We start from the raw sequence: 22,622 nt of genomic DNA, 5'->3' as shown, positions 1-22,622 counted from the left end.
TTAAACATTGTTCACTATGTTGTCATCATTGATCATAAGGACAATTCTAATTTAAATTTAATCAAAGAATAGAATAGAATAGAACACAATAGTCTTTATCATTGATTAAACATTAGAGAGTACGTAGTTCACAACAAGATTAGATGTACTATCTGTTATTGCAACATCCATTGCAGCCTGGTCATCCTGGAAGGGGGATGACCTCATGTGCGTCCCCTTCTCAAGGTTTCTTCATTTTCCTCATGTTGAGGTTTTTGAGTTTTTCCTTGCCCTCATGTAGGTTTTAGATCAGGGGATGGTGTAATAATGGTCTCTGGTTTGCAATAATCTGTGGTCTGTGTAGCCCTTTGAGACTCTTTGTGATTAAGGGCTATACAAATAAACATGACTTGACTTGACATGTGACACCCCAGGGAAATATAGAACAAAAGGCTTAAATAGAAAATAAAAACATATTTGGATAGAAAGACAACATTTACAAGGTGGTATTTGTGCACTGGCATAAAGTGTACGAGCAATATAGTGCAATGAAAACTATGACATTAGCTGCAAAATTTTGCATAAGGAATGGATTGGTGCCAACTTTACCATGACCGAAAAACAGTCCAGTAACCGTCAATGCTGTCCAGAGTTGCGTCCTCATCGGTGCTCCGACAACCCATGCTATTAAGGGATCCTTGAACATAAAATACAATTATAATTATTATAATTATATTTCAATCACCCAAGTTAATCATTATAGGGAACTTTTTTCATCATTGTAATAAAAAAAACACGGACACTATAATAAACACGCTTGTATTGAGTTTAGGAAACGCAGAAATATGGGACAACACTGATATCTAGTGGACAATAAGACTGTCACTAGTGCATGAAACCCCATCGAAACGAAACCCAAATTAATTGAAAAACAAAAATATATTTGTTTTTTTCTTTATGTGTAAAAATAACTTTTTGACAGTGATGGGAGAATGACAAAATATATTTAGCGAGCGAAAAAAAACAAAAACAACTGCGTCTCCTTTAAATATTTATTCCACTTCCGTGAAGGTACTTCCGTGTCTTTTTGCCCCGCCCACTGAACTTTCCCCGGCTGCTGTTGGCAGTCTCGTGACTTTTGATTGTGCCTCTTGGACGCGCAATGTTTTCTTTCCTCAACGTTGTTTTCCTGCTGGGGGTCTCGGCCCCTTGCTGGGGCCACCGGACGGACACACATCTCGACGAGGAGCTCGCCCGGGACCGACAGCCCTCCAAATGGGGGTCTTTGTGGCCCCTACCTCAGCGAGTGGACACATTTGACGTGACGTTCAATTTAGCCGCCGCCAGGTTTCAAATTGACGACGGCCAAACGTCGTCGGCGGGCCCGACTTGTAATATCCTACAAAACGCCTACAGGAGGTGATATCGTTATTTTTTCGAAATGTCATGGTTTTCTTTATAGAATAGCAATGCCTTTGATGACTTAAAACTGCGTATAAGTATGAAAAATAAATTAGAAAATAGGGTATCGTTCATTTCTGATACCATGGACCTAACCTGCTCGTTTAAGCACCCCCAATAATGTTTAAAACTATTTTCCTCAATAAAGGACGGGAACACCTTAGGATATGACATAAAATCATCAATCCATCCATCCATTATCTGCACCGCTTATCCACAGTAGGGTCGCAGGGGTGCTAAAGCCCATCCCAGCTATCTTTGGGCAGTGGGCAGGGGACACTATGAACTGGTTGCCAGCCAGTCGCATGGCACACAGGGACAGACAAATCGCTCGCTCATTCACACTTAGGGACAATTTTGACCTGACATGCATGTTTTTGGAATGTGGGAGGAAACCGGAGTGCCCGGAGGAAACCCACGCAAGCACGGGGAGAACATGCAAACTCTACACAGGAGGTTCGATCTCATGACCTCAGAACTGTGCCGCACACCTGCTAGCCACTGCTCTTCCGTGCTGCCCATGACATAAAACGCTAGATACAAATAATAAAATAAAACAAAACACATGTGAACAACAGCTTCCTTGAAATGGTTCAGTCCATTTGATTCCTAGCACCGCTTTCGCCCCCTCCCCGCTGTGCTTCCGGAATTTTAAAGTGTGGAATAGAATGCATTATTGTCTGATAATTCCCATGCTGCTCTTTCTTCTGTACGATCAGGAACAAATGAATAGAAACTGGGCTTGGGGTAGTAAGTGTTTCTATTTACCACAAATGGGAAGTGACACTCCTGAAAAGTGTTGAATGATCCTTAATCACATTAAAGGTGTAATAATTGGCCACTAGATGGCGCTGTATTGTCTAATGCGAAAGAAATTCAGTTGCAAATGAACACAGTGTAGCAGCAATATGCCAAACATGGTGGTGACCACTAGGTATGTCACTGCTATGTAAAAGACATTTTTAATTTTCTCAACCTATAACAATTTACAAAAAAACAATAACATTAGTTCATGTATTTATGCCTTATTCAAATCAACGTTTTACTAAATGAAGGTTATTTCTGTACCACTAGGCGGTACTAAATATTACACACTGTCCTTTTTAAGTGAATTGAAAAATAGAATTTAACCAGCCACTCTGGGTGCTCAGCACCCCCAAAGTTCTGAACCCAAAATCGCCCCTGCCTGATACTGCACTAATTTTCCAACCAATTATTCTCACTAAGGTTGCGGGTAAACTTAATAAAACTACTAATAATGTTGAGTTATCGAACATACCAGATGAAGCCAAATAGATACTAAAAAAATAAACAATACTAACCTAAAACACATTTTTTTTTTAGCTGTATGCACAATGTCCTTAGTGAATTTCCACCTATGTTCTGGTCTGGAGCCTTCGCTCTGAAAATGCTGGTCTACTAGTGATCCCAACAGCCAAGAAGAGATCTGCAGGTTCGAGAGCGTTCTCCATTCGGCCCCCGGTGCTGTGGAATGCTCTTCCCCCTGAGATTCGATCTGCAGCCTCAGTGGAAATGTTTAAATCTGAGCTTAAAACACACTTATTCTATAGCTTATAAATGACCTATATTTCATGTTGACAATATCTGTATTATTTGTTATTGCAACATCCATTGCAGCCATCTCATCCTGGAAGGGGGATTACCTCATGTGCAGTCCCATCTCAAGGTTTCTTCATTTAACTCATGTCAAGGTTTTTGAGTTTTTCCTCGCCCTCATGTAGGTTTTAGATCAGGGCATGGTGTCATAATAGTCTGTAGTTTGCAATAATCTGTTGTCCGTACAGCCCTTTGAGACTCTGTGATTAAGGGCTATACAAATAAACATGACTTGAGTAATTTCCAATGATTGAAAATGGTCTTTTTGTACTTTCTATGCCTTGCTTCGTCACAATAGACATGTTAATGTTTTCATTTTCTGCAGATAACAACAGCAGTAGTAGTACTCAACAGGGATTCCAATCGATTATCTTTGTGGAGTAATGGTTGCTCCACACTGCAAAAAATGTCTGTCAGCAGAAAGAAGCTGTCATGTGAGAACTCAAATCAAATGTTTACCGTCTTTTGCAGGTACTACAAGTACATATTTGGTAGCGTTAAAACCAAGATGCGACGCACTCGAGAGAAGCCGACGGAATTTTTTGAACTGAAGGGACTGCAAGTGTTGATCACAGACCCGGACTCAGAGTGTGAGAAGTACCCCAGTGTGACGTCCGACGAATCGTGTAAGTTCAATTTATAGTCATTGAAGAAAAACAAGTTAAATTAGTGGAATTATGTTCATATATTTTTTCTCACTGTCAGTAATATGTCTTAGGTCATCACGCCTTAAAATCCCTTTCTGTTTTCTAGCAATGTGTAACCATATTCTCGCCCCTGTACTATAGACCTATTCAAAGTTCTTACACAATGTCACATGATAACACCAATTGAAAAAATGTTTTTTTTAAAATTTTTTATTATTATTATTTTTTTTTAGATGAACTTTTGGTGGACCAGCCATTCGCAATCCTGAAGGCGCCAAAAGTCTGGGGTGCCCTACATGGTATTATTTCCCAATTTCTCTCTATAGCTGTGTATATTAATACATTCTGCTTTAATATGATATTTAGTCCAGTGTTTTTCAACCCTTTTTGAACAAAGGTACACTTTTATACATAAAAAGTTCAGTGGCACACCGTCCGTCGAAAATGTTTGAAAATGAAGTTATGTCAAGTATTTCACTGTAGTACTGCATAAGCAGATAATTAGTATATAAAAAGAAGAAAATAATACTTAAAATAAAAAAGAATGATGTTATTTATGTTTTTATTTTATTACAGTGCAATCTTAAACTGCTTTGTTAAACAACTTAAGTTATTAAATGTACTGTGCTACCCCATGAGCAGATAATTAGTATATGAAAAGTATATAAAAATCTACTGCCAGATATGGATGACTATTACAGTTCTTCCTCTGAAGATAGCAAAAATAGTGAATAATGGCCTGATTTTTTTGGAAAGATAAAATTGGGCAAATTCCAGCGGCACACTAGACAAGGTCTCACGGCACCAGGGTTGGGTAGGGTTACTTTACCTTGATTACTTTCAATTACTTTTGGATTACTCCAATACCAAATATGCTAATAAAAGACAAAAGAAACTAAATATGAATACAATTATGACTCACAACACGCGGTAAGCTTTCTCTCCTGGCTTTGATCTCCGGCAAAACTAACATAAAATGCGACAGAAACAAAATGAAAATAAATCCAAACCGCTTGCCTACATCATTTTTGCCGTTCCATGTGTTCCGTTACTCCCCAAGCCTGCACAAAATTTAGTAATTTTATTCATATTTAGTTTTGTCTTTTATTTGCGTATTTGGTATTGGAGTAATCCAAAAGTAATCAAGTTAAAGTAACCCTACCCAACCCTGCACGGCACACTAGTGTGCCCCGGCACACTAGTTGAAAAACACTGATTTCGTTACTCAAAAGGGAGAACAGATGGGCTTTTGTTTTGTCACAAATGGCAGTACTATTGCATCATTATGTTATATTTATTCAATCCAGATTTCTTTTTTCTGTTTTAGGTCTGGAAACATTCAGTCAGCTGGTGTACGAGGATCAATTTGGAGCTGTAAGTGTACTCCTTCAACTGGGTTCCCGCAGATCCTTGAAAAGTCTTAGAAGGGCATTAAATTCATTATTCCAGAAATAAGGCTTGAATTGGCATTAAATTGTATTAAATCCAATTTTCAAAAGTCTTAGAAATGGGAACACATTGAGATTTATATTTGTTAGAACTAAGAAAGATTAAGAAAGTCATTTTTCATGCATTGTGATCAAAATGCTTTGTGAATGTAGCAGAAATGTTCTTTGGAATTAGTCATCATCTGCCAGTTGGATTTATGATCCATGATGTACTTTAAACATCTGTTTTGTTTATTGTTTTCACTGTCTAAAGTTTTGGAGAGTGCTACGTTTGTCAGATGGAAGGTTTCCATTTAAAAAAAAAAAAATAAAAAAAAAAAAATATATATATATATATATATATATATATATATATATATATATATATATATATGTATATATGTGTGTGTGTGAGACTTGGTTTTTTTTTCTCCCCCAATTATGTTTTTTTTTGTTGACTTGATCATAAATTTTATCTCAAAATGCATTAAAAAAATGGTAAAAAGTCTTGAATGTAACTTGCCTTAAGCTGTAGGAACCCTGCCTTCTGTTCATACTCATGAAAAGATGAACTGAATGTTCTTAACATTATACTCTGCATTTATCATTTATTCTTTTGACTTCTTTTTCCACAGTATTTGGTAGTGTTATTTATTTGTCCTTCTAGAAAACGATCAATTTGACCGAAATCAGCGACTTCCCCCGATTTGCACACCGCGGAATCTTATTGGACACCTCACGGCACTTCCTTCCTGTCAAAGTCATTCTCAACAATCTGGTACAGTGAGACAAAATAGTAAGAATATAACCTGTTTATTTCCTGAAATTTTGGTGACTTTATTTGTTCACTACAGGAAACAATGGCAATGAACAAATTTAATGTCTTCCACTGGCACATTGTCGATGATCAGTCCTTTCCGTATCAGAGCCGAATCTTTCCGGACCTCAGCCATAAGGTCAGTAATATTATTACATTTTTTGAGTAGCAAACTAAGTAACGCCTTGTTCATGAAATTCTTAAAGGGATTAAAAAAAGAACCATTTTTTCCAACTAGGCACAGGATGTGTTGGGTTCCTTCTCGTAATCATGCAGATTTGATGAGCATTTATTTTAACCTAAGAAAGAACTTAGTCTGGGTGGGCCAGACTTTTACCTCTGTTCTACCAGTGATACAGATGACATATGCAAAGACTTTGGATTTTATTTCATTATCACACTATCTCTGGTCACGGTACCAGAAACACATGTTACGATAATAAATTTGTCCTTTACAATGCTTAGAATAGAAGAATATGATTTATTGTCATTGTGACATGTGAAACGCCCAACAAAATTAACATGCTTAACTTATACTGTGACCAGAAATAGGGTGATAATGAAGTAAAATATAGTGCCTTTTCCAAGTCATCTATAACACTGGTGTTCCATTGTGATGAAAACTGAGCTGAACTTGGACCTTTTAAGAATGCAAAGCACCACAGAAAGTGTATTTTCCATTGCCTTATTTTCTTTAAAGAACCCTCAGAGTGTTGTTTGGTTATCATTTATTTTATAAATGGTGCTATTATTTATTTTCTGACTTTTGCTCTGTAAAGAATCCAGAGAGGACCGAACAGGTCATTTATTTCATATAGTGACATTACTTTATTGCTCTGCAAATAATCCGAAAGGGTTATTTGATAGTGGCTTTCTGGTAAACATTGCACTTTTATATCTAGGCACCTCTGCTATCCCTATGAAATGAAATGAAATGATGTGCATTTATATAGCGCTTTTCAAGTCAATGACTTCCCAAAGCGCTTTACATTGTGCTTCACATTTCCCAATAGCGGCCGTGATGTGTGCAGCCATGTAAGGCGCTAACCTGCTTATTGGGGGTAATTGGGGGTTCAATGTCTTACCCAAGGACACTTCGACATGTAACACGGACAAGCCGGGATTCGAACTGGGATCCCTTAATCCTAAAACGATCGCTCTACCTCCTGAGCTACTGCCGCCCTTTAACTTTTAACTTTTTCAGTTACAACAGACCCCGGCCACTCATCAAAAAAAGGTGAACGTTATGTGGCCCTCACAGGGAGAAGTGTAGGGCCCCCTGGTCTAGGGTTTTCATTATTAGCTTTATTTTTTTGCCGGCCTCATTAACTTATCCCCATCAGGGAGAGGAATTTGGCTTAATTCAGTAGGTCGGTTAATTTTTTTGTATCGTAAAAATTTGGATTATAAGCTGCACCAATTACATTTTAAAGGAAAAAAACATTTTATACATACATAAGACGCACCCATCTATAAGCCGCAGGTGCCCACATTGAAACATGAGATATTTACAAAGAACGAAGGTAATCAGAGTTTTAATAATATACAACGTTCCGACTGCCCGCCGGTGGGCCGCTGGACTTTTGATAAACAAATACGTGTCTTTACAATATCACCACTCACTGATTACATCATGACACATATCACATAGCTGTTGGAAAGCCTAAACTCTTAGGATTCAAGATATGATGACCATTTGAAAATCGACTCATCAGAAAAACCTCAGGATCAGTCTGAGACAAGATACTCGAAAACCATAAAGCTGGCGTCACTGACTATTTATGTCCCCTAGCCGTCTTCAACTTCTTTGAATGTCCACGAAAACGGCTTCGTCACATCAAGGACAATCCATAGAATCCGACCTTGTCAAATATTGACTCCAAAACACACAATAATGCCGACAGATAAATAGAAATCCGCCTTAAACGTTTCTGCTTCATTGGACTTCGTTTCTTGTAATCCGTTCGTTTCGCCACATTATTTCCGTTTAAAGATATACAGATTCGTAAAATTTTTCCCAATATGGTAGTTAGTCCTCCCTTTTCGATTGACACCTTTTTCCATTATGAGGGTCTGTTCATGCTAGTTTTATTCATGCACAAAGTTACATTATACGTGCGTCACACATGTATTCAACGTGTCACACTCTTACTGCTTGGGCGCCCCTGGCGGTTGTCAGAAAAAATGCATAAATTGGCAACATTGTTGCATAAGTGGCAGGGTGGAAAGCTTGAGTAAAAGTCTTGGCTAATAGTTCGATCTTTACGGTAATCGTATTTTGCTACAATGTGATTTACCAGCCCATGTGTGTCTAATAAACATTTGGATGATGTCTTAGCACTGTCTTGTTTACAGGGGGCTTACCATCCATACACTCATGTGTACACACCTTCCGACGTAAAAATGATCATCGAAGTCGCTCGCCTACGAGGCATCCGTGTCATCCCGGAGTTTGACACTCCAGGCCACACGCAATCATGGGGCAAAGGTTGGTATATATTATTAATCAACAGAAATAATATAAAGTTAATCGATTTTCCATTTATTCGTGCAATGGTCCCCAACCTTTTCTGTACCACGGACTGGTTTAATGTCTGAGAATATTCTCTTATCCTCGCCCAATATTAACAGTAAGACTAATAATAACATTAAGCGCAAATCCACTGTTGAATCACTAGACCACAAGGGATGTAGATGCCCTAGGAAAACACATTCAATTTTATCTAATCCTCACAACTTTTTTACTCACCGTACCAGAGACGAATGTTGGAGTTGTCCTGAAAGACAAATACAAAAGAAAACAAGGAAAACAATTTTTTGGTGTATGTCATGATGAATCAGACTTAAAGAATACAAACAAATACATTTTCAATTTTATAATCAACATGTCTAAAAATGTTCAGATGACTGCAGGGTTGCCATCCAAATGACATCTTTGTCTGAGAAGTGAAATTATTGCTGCACTAAATGCAGCTAATCAGTTACAAAAGTATCCCTCAGCTTCTAAAAGGTTGGCAACCCCTGATGTTAACAATGATGTAAGAACAGGTCAGTATTATTGATTATAACTTCTGTTGTAAATCAATGCCATAAAAACAGATCTAAATATTGGAAAATCTTAAGATTGGAGTATACAGTGGAACCTCGGTTCTCGACCATAATCCGTTCCAGAACCCTGTTCGAAAACAGAAATCATTTTTCCTATTACAAATAATGTAAATCGTTTGAATCCGTTCCAACACCCTGAATGTTTACCTTTCTTTACCTTTAAGACACAAAAAACATAAATGTAACCCAGGCTAATCGTACGTTCGCGTTAGCGTAATCTTCCAAACGAAAGATTAAGCTAACATGAACGTGTAAAAATAAAAAAAAAGATAAAGAAAAGAATTATGAATAGGATTTTTTACCTTTGTGGTGGTCAGCAGAAGGCGCAGATGGACGGTGGGAGGGATGGAGGAGGAAGGAAAATGATTGTTTGGAAGGAGAGTCCCCTTCCATAAAAACTTCGGGGAGCTGTTCTGTCTGAGGGATGCTCACACGTTCAAATCTCTTTGCTACGGATGACTGGCTACAGGGTGTTCTTTTCTCTTAAAATATCTATCCCATGACACTTGCTTCTGCCTTCTTTTTAGCACTTTTCGGAAGTGATTTATGACAGTGTCATTAAGGTCATGATGACTCTGGTGGCTGCAGCTTCATCGGTGTGGTGAAATTCTGTAACTCGGCCCATTTGCTACACATTTGTTTAATCTCGGACGTCCTCTAGTGTATTGTAGGTGCAATTGCACCTGAGAAAATTAAAAGGAGTAAAAAATGTGATGTGAAACATCCACCCCGGCGTTCGGACTCCTATTTTTGTTCGAACAACGAAGCAAGAATTTCTCGAATTTTTTGTTCGGACTCCGATTTGTTCGAACTGAGAGTCGTTCGAAAACCGAGGTTCCAATGTACTAATAAAATTATGAATCCCCTTTTCGCTAGGACAAGCCAATCTCCTGACCCCATGCTTCGCTGGCCCCGAACCGTCAGGCAGCTTTGGCCCAGTCAACCCGATCACCAACGCCACCTACGACTTTATGGCCCGCCTCTTTCAGGAAATCGCCTCGGTCTTCCCAGACGACTACGTACATCTCGGGGGCGACGAGGTGGACTTCACTTGCTGGTGTGACTCACACCCAATCACAAAATTATGCGCAGGCTCGAGTTGATATCTTCTCCCATTTCTAGGAAGTCCAACCCAGACATCCAGAACTTCATGGAAAAGCATGGCTTTGGGAAAAACTACAGCCAGCTGGAATCTTTCTATATCCAAAGGTGACGATGGGAAATTCATCACCAGGCTGAACTTCTTCCTATAAAAATCAATGTGTTTGATTTCATTTAGACTTTTGGACATCGTGACCTCCACCAAAAAGGGCTACATCATCTGGCAGGAAGTCTTTGACAATGGCGTGAAGGTAAAAGTACATTTTGCTTTATTTGTAAGCGTGATTGTCCAAATACCATAAGGCTCAGTAAATCAACACAAACTGGAATAGCAGTCATTGAAACAGTAATCCTTCGTTTTTCGCAGGGGTCAGGTTCTAGAAAGGACAAGTTATATACAAAATCCACTTAGCAGAAAACTTTATTTTTTAAGTACTCTATTGTACATTGAAACCAAAGAACAAACCCTATTTGCAGGCGCGATCGTTTATTTAACAAATTTAAGTACAAAATGTCAACGTGAAAATAAATAACATTCCAAACAAATAAGTACTGTACTTTATAAACGTTTTGTTTTTACAAATCACTTCTGTACTGTCAAATTAGAATTTTAAAAATAATCTGCTATAATGCACTACTAATTCCCAAAAATCAATTCCAAAATTATTTCAGGACAAGATCCATTTTTTTTAAAATTCCAGATGGGGGCGGCAGTAGCTCAGGAGGTAGAGCGATCGTTTTAGGATTAAGGGATCCCAGTTCGAATCCCGGCTTGTCCGTGTTACATGTCGGAGTATCCTTGGGTAAGACATTGAACCCCCAATTAGCCCCAATAAGCAGGTTAGCGCCTTACATGGCTGCACAGATCACGGCCGCTATTGGGAAATGTGAAGCACAATGTAAAGCGCTTTGGGAAGTCATTGACTTGAAAAGCGCTATATAAATGCAGATCATTTCATTTCATTTCATGATGTTGCGATCATGAGGACATTATTGGCAAAACAAAAAGGAGGCGAAACAATGCTTTTACTTTCTTTTAGCATGACGAAAAGTCCAACTTTTTGGCAATAGAAAGCATCTTCCTCTGCCTTTTGTTGCTTTTGTCATTCCAGAGAGTTTTGTTGACATGACTGCTTTTAGATAAACTGTAATTGGAAAAGAACTATGCGAACATTATGTAGGTTTGCCAAGCTGTACAACTAGACGAAAAGTAAACGGCAATCCAACGAGGGATTACTGTACTCTAAAATGATTCTGGTCCAGTGGAGCCTTGCTCAAGCGGCGACCACTAAGCTTGGCACATTGCAGCTCAAGCCGGACACCGTAGTGCACGTGTGGATGGGCGGTGCAGACTCCGGTGGTGAACTGCACAATGTGACTGCAGCCGGGTTCACCGCCATCCTTTCATCACCATGGTATCTCGATTACATAAGCTACGCCCAGGACTGGTTGAAGTACTACAAGGTGGAACCGCTCAGTTTCAATGGTCAGTCGGGGATTACGGGTCTGCGTGGTTCTGGATTCAACATCAGGCTTAGACTTGAAAAGGCACAGGAGCGACTTGGAGCTTTCAGAAAAATGAAATCTGGATTCTTTTGCTGCATGAGCACATTAGAAACAAGACAAGACTTATCTGTAGAGCCCCCTCCTCAACTCATTTTTTAATGTCATATCACGTCACACACAGGGCAGAAATTGTAACCTGGGATGCTCTTTCTTGTTATCGAATATATTAGTTTATCCAATTCAATTTCAAGCAGGCCAGTTTATTTATTATGCGGCATGCTACTCGCAAATGGCCCAGCGGCCTAAAATGGGAAACCCCTCGCCGCTTTCTGACATGGTGGCTTGTCTTCTGTGTCTTGTGTAGCTGAAGGCAGACACAGTCATCCATGTGTGGAAAGGCACCCAAGAGCAATACCAGAATGAGATGGCCAACGTTACCGCAGCCGGTTACCAGACCCTGCTTTCCACCCCCTGGTACTTGAACCGTATCTCCTACGGCCAGGACTGGCGTGGCCATTACAAGGTGGACCCCCAGGACTTTCAGGGTTCGTGTCCCTAAAATACTATTTAATTGTTAAGTCGGCGATTTAGTTCATTCCTGTGGAATGTTCTTAATATGGATTAGAGACTGTTTTGACCGCAATGCTTAGCGAAGTAAAAGTTGCCTGTTAAACAGTATTTCAACTTTTGTGTTAAACACGAAAAAGTGGAGGGAGAAGTGGCAAAAATTCAAATGCAATTGGGGTGAGACTAGTTGCAAAGTAAATGTAGTTTGACCTTACAAGAGTGTTGGAAAGATCAAGTCAAATCATGTTTATTTGTATAGCCTTTAATCACAAAGAGGTCTCAAAGGGCTGCACAGACCACAGATTATTGCAAACCACAGACTATTATGACGCCATCACCTGATCTTAAACCTACATGAGGGCAAGGAAAAACTCAAAAACCTCAACATGAGGAAAATTAAGAAACCTTGAGAAGGGACCGCACATGAGGTAATCCCCCTTCCAGGATGACCAGGTTGCAATGGGTGTAGCATTAACAAACAATACACAGATATTGTCAACATGATATATAGGTCACTCCTAGGATACAGAATATAAATGTGTTCTAAGCCTAGATTTAAACAGTTCCACTGAGGTTGCAGATCGAATCTCACGGGGAAGAGCAATCCACTGCACCACGCTCTTGAACCTGCAAAACTCTTGTTCGCTCTTGGGATCACTTGTAGACCAGCATTTCTAGAGCAAAGGAACATTAAATTTAGCTGAAGTCTTAGTAGAAATCGCCACAAGATGTCGCCGTTCGGCTGTGTTGAGTCTCAGGCGTCGGTTGACGGGCAGGATCGATGAAGAAATAATGGTGGAATTAGGCACAATTCTATCTTCGAGTCATTCTCTGCCGTTTCGCCGATGTAGCTTCCTCAGCTTAGCACCATGGCCCGATTGACAGCCCCGCTTTTGTTAGCGATTGCTACACCGTCTCCGCCGCTCCGTAAGTGGGTTGGCCACCCATGTAGATCCCTCAACCCTTTGTATTTCTTGCGAGATATAAAACGTGGCATAAAAAAGTGCCCAAAAAGTCGAAATTTAGACACAGACCCAAATTTATAAGTTCCTCCCGACTATAGGTATTGTTGGCCGCGCATGTGTCCAGAAAAGAAAGCAAAATAGACAAGAGAACGGTAATAGATAATTAGCTGAAGAGCTTAGGGGAGTCCAGAGGCCTCAGTTGAACTGTTGAAAATGACCACAGTTGTTGAGTGTCAAAAATTATGGTATAATGAGGCAATTCATTTTTAGAACATGTAAGAAATGTGGAGAGCCCAATACTTGACATGGTGGGGAAATAAAGATATGGCTATTATTTAGATTATAGTTGAATTTAGCTCACTACCTCAGTAGAAACAGTTAATCAATTTACTTGTGGAGAGAAAAAAAGAGTAAGCATTTGTTGTTTTATAATTGTGCAGCCATCTCCTTTACAACCAATTGATAATTTGCTTTAAAACAGATACAAAAAAATTGAACTAATGTAAAGAATTTAAAGCTAAAAACACAACTCTAACGGAAAAGTTGAATTGCATACCAAACTGCTCCTGTGCAAACAAGTGAAAGTCTTTTGAACGAACCAAAGTCAAATCAATAAATAGCTCTGCTATCACAATACTTTAACATTGTTTATTTCTTTCTGCTCTCTTTTTCCTCAATAGGAACCGAGGAGCAGAAGAGGCTCGTGATCGGCGGAGAAGCCTGCCTGTGGGGGGAGTATGTGGACGCTACCAACCTCACGCCACGACTCTGGTACGATTTTTGTTGTGAAAACTACATTTATTGAACTCTCGCCACTTCCCGTTGATTGTCACCGTGACAACTATCTCCAACTTCCTGTAAAATGGGGCTTTGACTAACATCAACTCAATTTCTTCAACATCACATGGCACCAAAGCAGCTTTTTGTAGAAACAAAACATTGTAAATGGTCTGCATTTATATAGCACTTTAAGTCAATGAAGACCTCCCAAAGTGCTTTACAATGTGCTTCACACAAACCCATTTACACACTCACACACCAATAGGGAGTCGGCCATGCAAGGCGCCTACCTGCTTATTGGGGGCATTAGGGATTCAGTGTCTTGCCCAACGACACTTCGACATAACATAGAGGAGCCGGGAATCAAACCTGCAACCTCTTGATCCCAAGACGAGTGCTCTACCTCCTGAGTTAATGCCGCCCATATCAACTCGTGAATAATAACCCGTAAGTTGGCAAATAGTGTAGATGGCTTTTACCGGTTCCTATTCCACAGGCCTCGTGCCAGCGCTGTGGCCGAGCGTTTGTGGAGCGCCAAAGACGTGACTGACGTCAATGATGCGTACGACCGGCTGTCCTCGCACCGTTGTCGCATGGTCGAGTGAGTACCTTTTTAACAAGATTTTTTTTTTTTTAAAAAGGGGGGAAAAAAGTGTTAATTATTTTCTCTTGTGTCGGCTGCAGACGCGGAATCCCCGCCGAGCCGTTGTTCTCCAGTTACTGCCCACACGAGTTCAAGGGAGTATGAGGCGGACGCCAAGGGAAAAACGTAGGAATCAAGTGTGGCGACACAAAATGAAGGGATTTCATATTTCCATGCGGAACACACACACACACTCATTTTGATTATTGCACTGTTTTGTAATTTTTGAATGTTGAATAAGACTGTAAATACAAATGTTGACAAACTGGCATATAAACTCAATTTTTTAATCATAATATACAGCTTTACAGGCAATTAGTAGCTGAGAGGGTGGTATTTCCGCCTCAGTTCTTAGGAAACAAGTTTAAATCCTGGTTATGAAAACCCACCTCTACAATCTGGCCGGCTTGTGACCCTAATAAGGATAATTGCAATTCAAATGTACAGCTTTCACCCTTCTTGAGACGGTTAAAACTGCAGTGGAGAGTTTCTCTAAAATGTATCTTAGGTTAACTTATGTTATTTGCATTAAGTCTTCTAATGCCATCTTTAGTGGTCATTCAATCGCATTTTGTTATCTTAATACAAAATGTGTGCATTCAAGGGCTGATCAATTCTCCAAAAGTTCCTCGAGTCCACATTACAGCAAGCCGGCCATTCGCTTCACTAGCGTGCTCTGGTCCTGTGTGCTCATGACCTCATAACTGTCCAGCTCCAAAGAGAAGGTAGCCCTTCCCGAAGTCAATGTTCGCAAGGCAGTAGAATATCCCTTTGTAGGTTAGAAAGAGCACAAAAAAGTAGTTCTTTACCATATGTGGAAAAGATAAAATACAGATGAGTCAGGCATGAACTAATCTTGGGACTCACTCTGGTTTCGGCCAAGGGGACGCTGGCCAGCAGCACCTTGTCCTCGTGACGACTCTGGATGTCTCGAACCGTCCCTCGCCTTTGGGCCAGGTCGCCTAACACGGCACCCAAATGTTCTTCCCCCACCGTCACCTCCAAGGACATGACGGGCTCCAGCACTTGCCCCCCAGCCAGCTTCATGGCCTGCACGGGATGAGTGCAAAAGTTCGAAGCAGGGTTAACAAAAGCTGAAATTCGAGTAGGCGCATAATTTCCCAAACCTTTAGCATGCAACGGCACACGCAGGCGGAAACCATAGCTGGAGATGTTCCTGCTTCTATGTCGACGCGTTGGATCTGTGTGGAAATGCGTTGGAGCGGAGAACCCAGAAGTGGGCCTAGACGGATAAATAGGTTCAACATTTTGCACTCTCAGTTATAGCATGGCCAGAGGTGGGTAGTAACGAGTTACATTTACTTGAATTATGGGATGTTTTGTACATCTAGCAGTATTTTACAAATCACTATACTTTTTCTTTGACTAGATTTGTAAAAAAGAAACTGTATTCCGACTCAGCTACATTGAGCCTGGTATTTAAATCCCCTTCATATAAATATGCGTATTTCTGTCTCTGCTCGGGGCTTTTTATTTTGTCAGAGACCTTGTTTCTTTTATTCAGATTTGAACAGTGACCCTTATAACCACTAGGGGGCACTTGTGAGCGTGGTTAGGAGCGTTTTTTTTAACTGTACTGTATGCAGTGTTTCCATTGTGCAATGGGTGGGTGGCACATTTGCCTAACACACGGGAGGTCCCTGGTTCAAGACTGGGTGGAAACATTTGTCCCGGGAGGTTGTACTTGCCCAAGAGACACCACAGAAAGTGGTGCCCCTGCAACCCTGGTGGTTAAGGGATCGGTGAACCTTGATATATACAGTGGAACCTCGCTAGTTCAGAGCTTCGCGGGTCTAAAAAAATATACCTTACCTTCTCAATAAAAGCATTTATTGACTTGACACCATTGAGCGTGAGCTTATGTCAACTGAGGACACTGTGTGGACACTCTTATTGTGAAGGGAGGGGGAGGCCCTGACACAATGCTTAGTCATTGACGCTTCGCTGACCCCCCCCCCCCCCCCCCCCTCCTTCAACTCCTCCCACCTCACCCCCTTCTTATGTGGCGCTCAGTTTATCAACGTAAGTATATTCTCTTCTGTCACATTTTATCTCAAGTTTGACTTTATTTACCAAAAGCGAGCGGTTGTTTGTACTACCTAAACACGGCTAATTGTGTGGGGTTTCGTGTATTTGTCGTAAAAGCCGTTCGATGCCACTAGCTAAAGTATGTTGTTATTGTCAGAAAGTAGTCAAGTCAAGTCAAGTCATTTATTTTTGTATAGCCCTAAATCACGAAGAGTCTCAAAGGGCTTCACAGATTGTTACACTATATTACACAGACTATTGTCAACCGACAAGAGGAGTAGGTTATTCGTATGCAATAGAGTAGAGGTGAGTTTTAAGTTTAGATTTAAACATTTCCACTGAGGTTGCAGATCGGATCTCAGGGGGAAGAGCATTCCACAGCACCGGTGCCCGGATGGAGAACGCTCTCGAACCAGCAGAAGACTTCTTTGCTCTCGGGATCACCAGAAGACCGGCACTCTCAGATCGCAGGCTTCGGACCGGGACATAGCGGCAGATCAGATCTGAAAGATAAGAGGGAGCAAGTCCATGTATGATTTTGTACAGTACTAAGAGAACTTTGAAGTCACATCTTTGGCTAACTGGGAGCCAATGCAGGTTAGCCAAAATCGGTGTTATGTGATCGTACTTTTTTGTCCTAGTTAAAAGCCTCGCTGCGGCATTTTGTACTAGCTGAAGAGACTTGATTCTGGACTTCGGGAGACCGGAAAGTAGTGCATTACAGTAGTCGAGACGGGAGGTAACAAATGCATGAATTATTGTTTCCGCATCAGACTGAGACAGTATTGAACGGATTTTAGCAATGTTGCGAAGATGGAAGAAGGCAGTTCTAGTAATTTGCTTTACATGCATCTCAAATGATAGATCAGGGTCAAATATGACACCTAAATTTTTAACTGAGTCACTCTGTGTGATGTGACATTTGTCAAGGTTCACAGCAGTTTTTGAGAAGAAGTCACGGCATTTAGAAGGACCAATGACTAACATTTCGGTCTTTTCAGGGTTAAGACGCAAGAAATTGAGTGACATCCACTCTTTTATCTCAGTGAGACAGGCCTCCAAATTTCCATAGTTTAGTGTGGAAGATTCCTCCAACGGAAGATATAGTTGAGTGTCGTCTGCGTAGCAGTGGAAGCTGATATTGTACTTGCGGATAATATCACCTAATGGAAGCATGTAAATGTTGAAAAGTAGGGGGCCGAGCACAGAACCCTGCGGAACACCGCAGGTAACATTAAAGGGCTCAGATGTCGTTTCACCATATTTCACACAGTGCGTCCTATCTGAGAGGTAGGATCTGAACCACGAGAGGACGGTTCCTGAGAGACCAATCCATTTTTCCAACCGTTCTAGTAGGATATTGTGGCGCACTGTGTCAAAAGCAGCACTAAGATCCAGCAGCAGCAAAAGTGATGAAGCGCCAGAATCCATTGACATTAGGAGATCATTTGTTACCTTGATCAGCGCTGTCTCAGTAGAGTGGTTAGCCCTGAATCCTGATTGCATCGATTCAAAAAGGTTGTTCTCAGATATGAAAGCATTCAGCTGCTGTGCCACTACTCTTTCGAGTACTTTAGAGAGGAAAGGTAGGTTTGACACAGGTCTGTAATTACTTAAGATTTCTGGATCAAGGTTGGGTCGTTTTAGTGTGGGTTTAATAACGGCGGACTTAAAAGCTGCTGGAACTACACCTGAGGAGAGTGATGTATTTATAATATTTAGAACTGAAGGCCCAATGACGCTAAAAAGACTTTTAATAAGTGAACCTGGGAGCGGGTCGAACTGGCAAGTTGTCGGTTTGGCCGCAGTCACCACTTGCTTGAGATCATCAAGTGACAGTTCACTAAAACCGGCCATTTTCCCTGGGCAGCCACCCTGTCGTGCATCTGTAAGTTTCAGTTCTTTAATATGAGTGGTACTAATAGTATCTTTAGCAATTTCTTCCTGTATGCATTGAATCTTTTTAGTGAAGAAGACCATTAAGTCCTGAGCAGAGTGTGTCGAACTATCAGCGGTAGTCTGTTGCCTTGTAAGCGATGCTACAGTGTCAAAAAGGGCTTTGGGGTTGTTCTTTTGAGACGCAATCACCTTCGAAAGGTAGGCCGATTTTGCAGAGGCAAGGGCCGCTTTATACTTTAACAAGCTATCACACCAGGTTTGATGGAAAACCTCAAGCTTGGTAGCGCGCCATTTTCTCTCCCATTTCCTGCATTCTTTTTTAAGGGTTCTAGTTTCATCAGTAAACCAAGGTGTGCGTCTTTTAGGACGTGATTTTAGTTTTAAGGGCGCTATGGTATCCATCACACTAGTCAGGGTGGTGTTGAACTCATTCGTGAGTGAGTCAATCGAGCCAGTGTATTTAGGAAAGGACGCAACTGCTTCAGGAAGGAGTTCAAGGAGCTCAGAAACTGTGCCAGTGCTTATATTGCGTCCGCTAAATCCTTCAGCTTTTTTAACACTACATTTAGTTAGCACCTCAAATGTCACTAAATAATGATCGGAGATAACGGTAGTACACGGTAGCACCATAATGTTTGAGGTTAAAACTCCTCGAGTCAGAATCAAGTCTAGCGTGTTCCCATTTTTATGGGTTGGCAAATCAACTAGTTGAGTAAAACCAAATCCATCAAGTAAAGAACTAAACGCAATAGTGAGTGAACTGTGTGGGTCATTCATATGAATATTAAAGTCTCCCATAATTATAATTTTGTCTGCATAGGTTACTAGTTCAGACAAAAGTTCAGCGAATTCGTCTAAGAAAGTTGTGTATGGCCCAGGTGCACGATAGATAGTTATTACATCAATTGACAATTGAGGGGACCGCGTCACAAGAGCCTCAAACGTTTTGTAATTATTAGCGGTCCGTGGATTAAATTTAAGCGATTTTTCGGAGATTAGCGCAACACCACCACCCCTTTTCAGCGTGCGTGCTGTATGACTACTCTGGTAGTCTGGGGGAGAAGCATAATTAAGCGCTAAGTACTCATCCGGGCGTAACCACGTTTCACAAAGACCCATACAATTCAGTTTATAATCACGAATAATATTATCTACAAGTAAAGCTTTAGGGGCGAGGGATCTAACATTCAAAAGACCAAATTTTAGCTTTGCTGAATCATTTGACTTAGCTGAACTCTTTGTAGTCTTTGTCGAGATCTTCAAAAGCTCCCGGCGTTGTGGCCGTTCGTGAGCGCTGAGTTTAAAGCTTCGGTTGTCCGGCGAGGAATGAATGGTGGAATTAGTTACATCCTCGCGTCCATCCTCGTGTCCATCTTGCTGCTTAGACTTCACACGCTTCACACATCTACCTGCACGGCAGCCGCGTTTCCTTTCCGAACGGCGTCTCCGCCGTCGCCGCTTATTAAGAGGGATGGATGTCCACAACGAAGCCGGGTCTCTTTGAAGTTCGCTCGGTATATCATGAGCGGTATAAAAAGTGCCCGAAAAGTCGAAATTTAGACGCTCACCCAACCGAATAAGTTCGTCCCTACTGTAAGTGGTTTTAGCCACACATGAACACAGGCCATTTTTTGAACTGTTGTTTCCCAAAACGCTTCACAAACACTCATCAAATATCACATTTTCACTGTTTTTATTTTCAATATGTAACCGGTAGTGTTAACAAGCGAAACAAACTGCGATGGCTGCATGTGGTTGAGAGCGGTTAAAACAATCATACTGAATGATACATAGTGGTTTCGCCGCAGTCCTATTCCGTGTACATACAACATATTTTACAGTTTTTTTTGTTATAACATTAATTTCACTCTCTACCCATATTCTATATGGTGTACTGTATACAGGGGGGTTTACTGTATACGTTTTTTTAAGCATTTTTGGAAGGGGCGCCGCTACTTAGCGGATTTTCAGTTTTCGCGGGTGGTCTTGGTCCCCATTAACCGCGAAAACCGAGGGATTACTGTATAACATATGTTTGCCTGGAGAGGGATGGGGCCACCAGGCTGTACTAAGACATACCACAAAAAAGGGTGCCCCCTACAAACCTCGTGGTTGAGGTATACGATGCGCAGTTTATATAGCTGTAGCCTCACTTATTATTTTATTCTCCACAAAAGGTTCACCTAAACAAAGTACACAGACTTACAAATACACAGAGTTGTAATTTGTTGTTGCTTGGCTGACTTTCCTACAGTTACTCAGCACATTTTTTCACCAAGTACTTTTTTAGATGACTACTTTTTACTTCTACTCGTGTCATATTATTCTGAAGTAACAGTACTTAAGTAAATTGTTTGGCTACTCTACCCACTCCTGGGCATGGCAGATGTCCTGTCACAGAAGACCCTCAGGCCTGATTACTCACCCTGCAGGTACGAACTCTGCATTCCGTTCTCTACTGCCTCCCTCATATCTTCAGATAAGGTTCTAGCAGCGTCCTCCGTGAACGTCACTTGACATGAGCCGGTAGCACGGTCCTCACCGGGTTGGACAGCCAGCTCCACCGTCACCACGTGTCTTTTCTCGCCCAAGGTGCGGTCCAGCGTGTCTGTTGAATTGAAAATGTGGCCATTGGGAACCACTGAAAGCAGATATCGCTGAAACTGTACCTGTAGCAGAGGCCTGGTTCAGGATGGTCTCCCGGTACGCCACCTGCAGCGGGCCCAAGTGGGTCTCGATGCCGTACTCTCTTCGTATTCGATCGTGGATGATCTCGATGTGCAGCTCTCCCATCCCGCACAAAATGGTCTGAAGACGCAAATGATAGAAAGTTCAGTAACTGCACTTCACTGAAGAAGAGAATTCTTAGCTCTTTGGCAGAAAACGTAGCTCATTTTTGAGACACAATTTTCTTATTTTCAGATAAATCTTTTTCGAACAAGAATTGAAAATCTTTAAAATGAGCAAAATGTACTCATTCAGCAAAATATGGATGTTTCTCGTTTAAAGAAGATATTGTTAAAAAACTTCTTAAGAGCAAAAACATTAGAAATTTTATCTCAAGTATGTTTTTCCTATTTCTAGACGTGTTTTACGTTTATTTAAGTTTGTTTAAATAAGAAAATCAACCTTTAAATTATTGGAATCACAAGGTACATACATACCAGTACTTGTTTAAATAATTTTATAAGTAAAAAAATCAAGACCAAAAAGATTTACCACAGTAGACAATTTTACTTCTCTAAATGACTAAACTAGTAGATTTATTTGTGTATTAACTTTTTTCTTTTACCAAAAAAAAAAAACGTTATTTTTGATTTATTAATTTTGCAATAATTGATCTGCTGACCACAATCGCAAAACATAGGATTCAACGAGAATTGAACCTGAGTCACTGCAGTAAGAGCACCTAATCCTAACCACTTAATCACCAGTGATACAGATCACATACAAAAAGGCATTCGTTTTGATTTCATTATCACTCTTTTTTTATACACAGTACCGCAGATGAATATTAAGGAATGGGGAAAACAAAGTCGTCCTGAAGGATATAAATGAACGCAAACGAGGGAAACACCTCTTGTGTATTCGATGATGAATCGGACTTTGAAAAATTAACTGAATACAAATTTCCTTTGTTTACGTTGTCAATAGATCATTTTACTTGAAATATAATCGACATCGTGATGTGACTAGCATACCTGCCAAGTACTACGATTTTGCCGTAATGAGTACGGTTTTCTTTAAACCACTACGGTGATACGGTGCCATGACAGAAACTACGGGTTTCCACCGCAAGATGGAGACAAAGTACCATTTCAAACAAAGGCTATATCAGCACTGCCAGTCCTGGCTGCTTATGCGCGAGGTTTATTTTTTAGCTCAATTGGAGCACCGCCATTGTTTAATTGGCAGCGGGGATAGAGGTCATGGAGTCTACCGGAGAAGTGCAGAAAGTTGTATAACATGGAGAACATTTGGATATTGTTAATTTTGCTGAAGTGAATCAACCCATGAATGTTTATGGCTTTTCAGCGAATAAAAATCTTTCAGCCT

At 40.7% G+C, this 22,622-nt stretch overlaps 2 protein-coding genes and 1 long non-coding RNA gene across 7 annotated transcripts in view; 1 reads left to right on the top strand and 2 right to left on the bottom strand.

Annotated features, from left to right (window-relative positions):
* The first annotated feature begins 1,074 nt into the window (after window positions 1-1,074).
* On the top strand, window positions 1,075-14,914 carry hexb (hexosaminidase B (beta polypeptide)). 2 transcript variants are annotated; one of them, XM_088320280.1, is made up of 14 exons: window positions 1,075-1,398; window positions 3,529-3,683; window positions 3,938-4,003; window positions 5,032-5,078; window positions 5,799-5,909; window positions 5,986-6,087; window positions 8,304-8,436; window positions 9,933-10,113; window positions 10,179-10,265; window positions 10,336-10,408; window positions 12,028-12,208; window positions 13,876-13,966; window positions 14,472-14,576; window positions 14,660-14,914. In XM_088320280.1, exons 1-14 carry the CDS (start codon window positions 1,142-1,144, stop codon window positions 14,721-14,723), a joined length of 1,653 nt encoding a protein of 550 aa, XP_088176406.1. In that variant the 5' UTR covers window positions 1,075-1,141; the 3' UTR covers window positions 14,724-14,914. The 2 variants fall into 2 exon arrangements, with proteins under 2 accessions (XP_088176406.1, XP_088176407.1); XM_088320281.1 differs by lacking the exon at window positions 12,028-12,208 and adding an exon at window positions 11,466-11,643.
* The window catches only part of gfm2 (GTP dependent ribosome recycling factor mitochondrial 2), a 20,436-nt gene continuing 12,705 nt past the window's right edge, over window positions 14,892-22,622 (bottom strand). For all 4 annotated transcript variants that reach the window (XM_088320277.1, XM_088320279.1, XM_088320278.1 and 1 more), the window contains 5 exons: window positions 21,236-21,374; window positions 20,992-21,174; window positions 15,746-15,861; window positions 15,486-15,668; window positions 14,892-15,387 (listed from right to left, as the gene is read on the bottom strand). In XM_088320277.1, the coding sequence (XP_088176403.1) occupies window positions 15,259-15,387; window positions 15,486-15,668; window positions 15,746-15,861; window positions 20,992-21,174; window positions 21,236-21,374 (750 nt within the window). In that variant the 3' untranslated portion in view covers window positions 14,892-15,258. The remainder of the gene's footprint in view (window positions 15,388-15,485; window positions 15,669-15,745; window positions 15,862-20,991; window positions 21,175-21,235; window positions 21,375-22,622) is intronic.
* Window positions 16,837-20,176, bottom strand: LOC148350318 (uncharacterized). The gene is made up of 2 exons (XR_015847130.1): window positions 19,802-20,176; window positions 16,837-17,170 (listed from the first exon to the last, which is right to left on the bottom strand). It is a non-coding gene; the product is annotated as an uncharacterized LOC148350318 (long non-coding RNA).

This window comes from Urocampus carinirostris, chromosome 16, assembly GCF_059441175.1.
Source record: "Urocampus carinirostris isolate Australia breed hairy pipefish chromosome 16, RoL_Ucar_1.0, whole genome shotgun sequence".
NCBI lineage: Eukaryota > Metazoa > Chordata > Actinopteri > Syngnathiformes > Syngnathidae > Urocampus > Urocampus carinirostris.
Note: the sequence above shows the minus strand (reverse complement) of the source record. Positions and strands in the feature narration are given on the sequence as shown.